Consider the following 8,615-nt stretch of genomic DNA (forward strand, 5'->3'; position numbering starts at 1 on the left):
ATTTTTTTTTTTTTTTTTTTTTTTTTTGCTACACTTTTATAACATATTATGTTTGCATCGATTTTTGTACAAAAGTGTTTTTAGGGATTCTAAAATCAATCCCAAACTGGGCTTTATTCGCACAAAAGGATTTGTTCTAAAATCAATCCCAAAAGTATTTTTAGGCTTAGTTATTTTCACCGATTCAACTTTAAAATTTAAGTTTTACTACAGTAAAAAGTTTTCAGAAATAATCATATCTAACTTTTTTTATATAATAAAAAGATTTCACATAAAGTCATATCTCAACTCGAATTAAAAAGATTTGTTCTAAAATCAATCCCAAAAGTATTTTTAGGCCTCATTTTTTTCACCGATTTGAATTTAGAATTCGAGTTTTGCTACAGTAAAAAACTCTCAGAAACAGTCACATCTAGCTTTTTTGACATAATAAAAAGGTCTCATATAAAGACATCTCAACTCGAATTAAAAACTCGAATCAACAAATTAAACGGGCCTAAGATTGCACATCCTCTGTTTCCTCTTTTCTTCTCGGGTTTCCAGGACAAATGGGAGGAGTACTGATAAAAAACAATTAAAAAAAAAACAAAGAAACAAAACAAAACAAAATGCAAAGGAAAATAAGACAAAGCATAATATAAGCTTGAAATATAACCAAAAAAAAAAAGACATTTATGAATACCACAAATTAAAATCATTAAAATAATTATTATGTGATTTTGCAGTATAAAACTTGAAAATCGTAATAATAGTTATCACATACTTTTCTTATTTTGTAAAATACTTTTCAAGAAAAAATTATTATATTTCAACACAACTATCATAAATACAATATATAGATGTTCTTAAAACACACAAAAACAGAGCATGTAATGTAATTTTTACTATTATTTAATTAATTTCCCCCAAAAGAAAAAATGCCTTCCTTTTTACCTTAGCAATGGATTGAACTAAGAACATTAAAAATCCGTTTAGTTCGTTAATTCGAATTAAGATGTGACGTTATGTGAGAGCTTAAAACACACAAAGTTAGATGTGACTGTTTTTTAAAATTTTTTACTGTAGTAAAACTCGAATCGGTAAAATGAATGAAACCTAAAAATTAAACAGAAGATCTGAATCTTATGTCAATACTCTCCATAATTGTTAAATGGGGGAGCATAAAATTGTCACCACGAAAAAGAGAAATTCCTATAACACTTGAGAAACTACTATGAACCCACATAATTTTTTTTTTTTTTTTTCCAAGTACAAAATGAAATCATCATCCCTATATAAACCAATTAACACTTGTTATGCCAAGCCATGTAAAAAGTGGGAACTGAGCCAAAGCTATAAACAGCAAGAGATAATGGTGCCGGCTCGAATCGTAACTCCTCACCTCAGCAAAGAGGACTCTCTTCATAGTCTTCACCAAGAAAATTCCCATGCATAAACAGGTCCAAGGCATCAAAAAGTAGTAAGAGTAGCCAAACAAAATTCGCCCCAGGATTGCCACGCACAACCCTGTGAAACAGTACCCACCATACGCCACAATGTCGAGCAAGGGTGCCTCGCCACTCCCCAACGAGAGCAGTGTTAGTTTAAGCAGCGACACTTGTAGAAACCAACCGAGCAATCCCTTGATGAACAACCAGTTTAGAGCTTCTGGACTAAACCTGGCCACAACCAAGAAGCGATTTATGAAGCAGCACAGTCTAAGAGAATCGCAAAATGCTCAGGACCGATAAGTGGATTATGTCAGATAAAATAACAGAAAAATAAATAATCTAAAAGCAATCAAGATGCAGTGCTGGAGAACACTGTAATGGAATATCTTTCCCTGCTGAGACAATGCACTAGTACCACGTTGCATCTACTATCTAATACTACATCCAAGTAGAGAAAGGCTGCTTCTCTTAGAGAAACAACTTTACTTTTTTGTTTTCTCTTCGAGAACTTCTTGTCGTCAAAGTTGGAACTTTACTTTTCTTCTAATAAAATTTCTATTATTATTGTTATCACTACTATAAATACTACCACTATCATCATCATCATCATCATCATCATTATTATTTACCTTAAAAACAAGCAACACAATATAGGCCCCGTTCTTTTCCATGTTCGAATCACAATTCAACCTTTTTGCTACAGTGTTATCTCTCACAAAAATTTGAACTTTAGTTTTAAGTTTCCACTCGAACCGCAAAAAGAATGGGGCAATAGACTCTTGTAATTGTCATTGCAACATCCATACATAAAACCAAATTTAGCAAACAGCAATTAGAAATATAAAACAGAAATTATTTATCAACTGCAAAGCGATTGAAACATAAAAGCTGAATGTGTTTTGATAGGAAACTTAGAAAAAGTTTCAAAAGAATTTGTGTGCAAATATGGAGAGAGACGCAGATTCTAGTAATAGAACTTCCTTGCAATGGGAGAGTAAGCAGAAAAAATAGTCGTTTTATAAAAGCTAAAATCAAGGGCTAAAAAACAGTGATTATAATTGCAAAGTATTAAAAGTAATATCTTTAAACTCGATAATACTTACTTTCCCTGCAGACCCAGTGAGAAGCCAGCAAGAACTACGTAGGTTCCAAATGCCATAAATGGAATGTATAAATCTGGCGCATTTATGTCATAAATTGGGGGTTTATAGGAGAGCCTGCCTCCCACTGGCTCTGTTATTCTCGTCCAATGACCCTAGAGAACGAAAGGAAATAAAGCAAAGAGAAAGAGTAGTTATTATGATATATTTTCTAAAAAGTTTTTATTTCTCCCTTTTATTCCTGCCTTCTGAGGATACTTTGTCCTCTTTCCTTCTTACTTGATTTCGTTATCAAGACAAAGGGAATTTTCTTAATAAAAAATAAAAATAAATAAATGAAAAATAGAGTCGAGCAGGGGAAGGATTGGGAAAGATTTTAACTCACCCTGTGCAGGAATGGGAACAGGACAACCTTCAATTTGTTCCTAACATATTGATCATTCACTTGGAAGTAGTATTGAGGATCGGAGAAATACCTGCTTATCTGTTTATTGCATAAAAGTCACAGCCAGTATACGATTGCAGAAAACGTAATTTACATACCACTAAGAAAACGTAATTTACATGCAGTAACAAGTGATTGCAGGTATCAGGATTCTGCTTATTCAACATTTCATCTGTTTTTTATGTTGTTTCTTTGATGGTTAAAAAAATAAAACTATAGTTCTTTTTTATTATATAAAAAATAAATAAAATACAACAACAACAACCACCTTGACATGTTACTTACATTGCTTTGCACATACTCAGAGCTTGATCCTAAAATTTTCTCCCCATATGCACCCAAGCCACCACGGATAAGTCCTGAACCAGCTCCATAAAATGTATCCCCGAATGGATTAGGCTGAGAGATTGCTGGTGGTCTTGGTACCCCAGGCTGGGCTCCCACATTATTATACATTTTTCTAACTAAAAACAAGAAACAGAATAGAGTCAGAATGCTTATTCAAGTGGGGAAAAGGAAAGGGGTGAAAACAAGACCGAGCTCACCAATCCCATTTCTTTACCAACAAGTGTCCCTTATTTTATCATAGAACGAGGGTCAATTTATTTTCTCAAGAAAATCAAACTCCATATATTTTCATCGATGATAATCTCATGTATTTAGTAGAAACTTATGTGAAAACTACTACTGCAAGCGCTGGCACCAGCAGCAACAACTGGAAGAATAGATGATAATGAGGAAAAGAAAAAAGAATGGTTACCGAAGCTCCTTAATTTAAACAGTCAACAATTCCATTCTGTGACGACAATATTTACTCAATACAATATCGGCACTTAAAATCAATCGCCATTCTATTCGATAGTCATAAACTATTTCATCTATTCTCTGTCCATAGAAACCTAAACTACTTCAATAACACTCAAATCAAACTTTTTCGTTCCTTTCTTCAAATAGAAATGTGTATTCCATAGAAATAGAAATGTCAACGACGTCAAAATCCCACCCACAGATTACCTGCAATTTTTCCAAATAGAAATAAAGACAGATAATTAGAAGTCCTACAATCTACGACTCTCTAAACGGGTTTGATGATTCGTAAGATACAACAGAGAAAAAAAAACAGAGAGAGAAATCCATCTCAATCGACATGAATCTATCTTCTTTCCCAACCTACATGACTAATGTAGCTCCATCAATTATCAATCTGAGAGAGAAAACCACGCAATTAACGCTCACAAAATGAGAAATCGCAAATCTTCAGTTAACCTAATTCGTTGTAACCTTATACGGATCTTCAAATCCGAAGCAATCACCGGAGAAAAGAAAGGGAAATCCAAATACACGTCTAGATACGAGAAAAAACACAATTTATACCTAGAGAGAAAGAGAGAAATCGAAGGATCTGGAAACTGTCGTAGCGTTTTCTCAGAGAACAGAGATTCCGACTCGTTTCCCGGCGAAGAGATCTGACTCCGGCGAGGATTCCGGCGGAGGGGCGATTCTCTGATACCAATAGTTTACTCGTCGGCAAAGAGACGGAGTGTGAAACCCAGACAAAATAAAAAGAGAAGGCGAGATTCGAGAAGAAGCAAACTATGAACTACAAGTCTGAGTCACGTGGATAGCACGTGATGACAACAGCGCTTTTCTTAGAAATTTCCTTTTTCTTTTTTTTTTTTTGGGTAATATTTTACTTCATCGGTAAAGCAAGTTTTTTTTAATTAAATTAATTTTTTAATAATTAGATTTAAAAAAATAATTTTAAGTGATGTGTTATAAATTTTTAATACATATATATATATATTTAATTATTAAAAAACTAACTAAAAAATTAAAAACATTTGCCTTGGTGAAGTAAAATACTCCGTAAAAATTTCCCTCTTTTTCATTAAAAAAAAGTTTTTCCTTCCAGTGTTTTATATTCTTTTTTCTCCTTTCTTGCATCCATCACCAAGCCAATCCACCTGCTCCACGTAACACAAATGGGCACAATTAAAAACAAAATATGTCGTACTCCTTTAAAAAAAATACAGAGAGAGAAAGAATTGAAGATCAGTTTTTTTTTTTTCCTTAAATTAGTCTTTAACACGCGCGTTTCATTTAAAATAACAGCTTCACATATTATTTTTTTAAACGTTATATACGAGAGGATAATATTTAAGGATAATAATTAAAATAATTTTTTAATGAATTTAATTAAAATTTAAAATCTTTAATTAAAATATTACTAATATATGTCATTTTCATTTAGAATGAAATGATGTTATCTGTACTGTTAATATAGTGAGATATTGAATGAGTGATTACGCATAATGAGATTATATGGAACTAAGACACAAACACAATATGAATTCCTGATAATTTCCGTTAAGTATAGAAATTCTAATTGAGTCTATCGATGGTCATATATAGAACGATCTTAATTCTGAGTTATTAGCATACTCATGTTTATGAATTTGTCTCTTTTGATTTACTCAGTACAGATTCTAAGATGTTGAATCGTATTTCTTGTATTTTAGAGATATGATGAAGTAGGTAGCTGAGAATGTTAATATACGATATGGAATCCATTCCTTCTTGAGAAAGAATTAGATAAATAATTCTCTTAAAGATTGATTCAGTACTTGGACTAGTAGGAGCTTCAATTCCTGAATTTGTTTTATGAATCACTGTCCATTAGAAAATCAATGGTACTCAAGGATAAATATGTAATTAGAAAGATTAACGGATTTCTTCTAACTCAAATTATGAATTATTTATGGATGATTGATCTATATATAATGGCTATATTAAATGGACACTTCACAGTTTATAAGTAAATTATATCTATAATTATGAGAGTGCAATTTCAAGTTTATAGTGGAGTAACTTTTGAAATTAATAGAATTAATTAATTAATTAATTAAAGAGTTTTAATTAATTATTAATTTTATTGGAGCTTAGAATTATAGGTCCATGAGTCCCCGCGTTGTCCTTATACTCCTACAAGTCACTAAGGACAAAATAAGAATTTTAAAATTATGAAATTCTAAATAGAACGCTCAAGAATAATTAATTGAGAATTAATTATAAACTAAAAAATGTAATTATTTAAATTTAAATTTTGGAACACACGTGTGGAAAAGTCAACATGGTGTACACGCCCAGCACTATGGGAATCCGGATTCAGTTGCTTATCCTCTAAGTTATCCAATTGACTTATTTGATAAATTTTCCAATTAGAATTCAAATTAAATTAAGTTTGACTTTAATTGGAATTTCAATTTGTGTCAAAATTGGACTGTAGAATAAAGGAGAATTTTTTCTCCTTCCCTATCTATAATTTGCACCAACCACAGGGGTGAATATCTCTGTTGTGGCCGGCCCTTATGGATAAGAGAGAGAAGGGATTTTATCTCCAAAATAAAATAGAAGTGAGAGATAATTATCAAGTTTAATCTTGGAGATAAAATTTAGACTTCTTTTGGGAGTATGACAACTACTATATAAATAGGAGATTGTAAAAAATTGAAGAACACATTTTTGCTTTCCCTAGGATATAGTGGCCGGTTTTATAGAGTGAGGAAAAGGAAAATTTTCTCCCAAATTTCATGTCGTGCATGTGTTGGTGATCATGGAAAACTTGAGTGTTTGAGTGCTAATCTCATTTTGTTTCAGGTGTGCCCACACACACGTCTTCGTAGATTCAAGGAATTGACGAGAAAAATTCGGGTATTCTAAACAAGCTTGGAGCAAGAAACGTTTGTGGTCAAAGAACACAAGTTATCGACCTAATCGTTCGCTAGGTAAATTTATTAATAAATTAATTTGATAAATTTATTCGTGTATAAATCAATGTATTTTATAGAGTATCTTAAAAGTTTATTAAAATTTTTATTATACATGAGCCGCTAGGTACACGCTTCCGTGTAGAAAATCATTTTTAAAACTAACAATTTGCTGCCGAGCATAACTCTACCCATGCTCCCCACCCTCAGATCTGCCAAAACGAGGGACTTGAGACATCGAGAAAGCGTGATTGTTGAAGTATCAACGTACCGGACATTCAACATCCACCTCCCTTTGTATCACCAAATCCCAACTTTAATAGCCACGAAACCAACTCAAACACCCACATCCACCAAGGAAACCTGAATTTCCCATTCTTTGGCCGGAAATCTGACGACCAACCAATTAGCGACATCGAATTCCGGTCCTAAATAACCCAAAGATAAGACCAAACCCTCACCCAATGGAGAGAAGAATAAGCTGTTTGAGATAACTTTTGATATAATAAACATTACATGAGCATTTTATTTAATAAATAATTAAACATAAATTTTGGGTTTGCCTATCCAAAAACCCATTTAGTAAGAGAAAATTGTTGAACTTATTCTTAAAGTGCATGAGTTAGGATCTACACTTTTTTTTATTTTATTAATATGGTTATTTGACTAAAAATAATATTAATAAAGAAGAAATGACAATATCCATACACTCTAAGGATATATGTCTTTTTATTTTTTATTTTTTTTATATATACCAAAGGAGGGGAGAATGCCACTACTTTTAAGTGGGAATCAAGGTGGCTCGAACTCTCAACGGATGGAGAGGCTTACAACCAATTGAGCTGCTTTCACTCATCTTCAAACTCATAGTTTTAATACAAAATCCAAACACAATTTCAACCTTTATTCTAGGGGTGTTCAAAAAATCAGTCAAACCGCCTAAACCAAACAAAATCGTTAATTATTTTTAGATTATTAGGGGGTTTGGTATGTTTTTTGATCTAATTTTTTAGGCTGCTTGGTTTGTGGGTTGGACTCCTCAAACTGTCTAATCATCCACTTAAAAATATACATATATAATTTTTTAATTTTAAAATGTTTTTATATTTATTTTAATTTTGTTGGTCATAATAAAGGATATACACTTATAAAATACACCATATCATATTTTTGTTAGTTTGTATTATAACTTTAAATGATGAACAGTTAGACATTTGTTATTTTTTAATTATATTGTAAACTAAAATTTTATTTTTATTTTTATTGATTAACGATTTTATAACTTTTATGAATTATTAAAAATTTTTTAGTTTTAAACTTAAACTGTCCAAACCGAACCGCTTAAACTGTTTATGAGTGATTTAGTTCAATTTAATTATTGTTAAAAATTCAAACCACCCAAAGGGTCCAAAAGAAAATTTTATTTTTAATTTGGTTGGTTATTAAAAAAAAAACTATCCAAATTGAATGCAAACACCTCTAAGAAAAAAAATCCAAATATTTTAATTAAAATTCTAGTCATTATTCTAAAAAAGAAATAATTTAAGGTCCCGTTCATTTAACCGATTCGGATTTAGAATTTGAGTTTTATTACAGTAGAAAACTCTCAGAGTTACATCTAATTTTTTTGATATAGTAAAAAACTATCATATAAAATTAAACTGAAACTTGTTCCCTTCGCGGATTTGAGTTTTCAATTTAAGTTGAGATGTGATATTTTTTTAGAGTGTTTTACTGTAGTAAAAAATATTAGATGTGATATTTTTTAAAAAATTTTATTGTAAAAATTTAAAATTAAAAATTCAAATCGGTGTAATGAACGAGATATATTTTTAAGAGCTTTCGCCGTAGTAGGAAAAGTTCGATAGAGGAG

At 31.3% G+C, this 8,615-nt stretch overlaps 1 protein-coding gene across 1 annotated transcript; it reads right to left on the reverse strand.

Annotated features, from left to right (window-relative positions):
• Nucleotides 1–1,080: 1,080 nt before the first annotated feature.
• LOC21387141 (protein YIF1B) lies at nucleotides 1,081–4,520 on the reverse strand. The gene is made up of 5 exons (XM_010103313.2): nucleotides 4,350–4,520; nucleotides 3,261–3,439; nucleotides 2,916–3,014; nucleotides 2,534–2,685; nucleotides 1,081–1,658 (listed from the first exon to the last, which is right to left on the reverse strand). The coding sequence occupies exons 2-5, from the start codon at nucleotides 3,429–3,431 to the stop codon at nucleotides 1,271–1,273; spliced, it is 810 nt and encodes a 269-aa protein (XP_010101615.1). The 5' UTR covers nucleotides 3,432–3,439; nucleotides 4,350–4,520; the 3' UTR covers nucleotides 1,081–1,270.
• Between the last annotated feature and the right edge of the window lie 4,095 nt (nucleotides 4,521–8,615).

The sequence above is a fragment of the Morus notabilis genome, unplaced genomic scaffold (genome assembly GCF_000414095.1).
Source record: "Morus notabilis unplaced genomic scaffold, ASM41409v2 Scaffold53, whole genome shotgun sequence".
Taxonomy (NCBI): domain Eukaryota; kingdom Viridiplantae; phylum Streptophyta; class Magnoliopsida; order Rosales; family Moraceae; genus Morus; species Morus notabilis.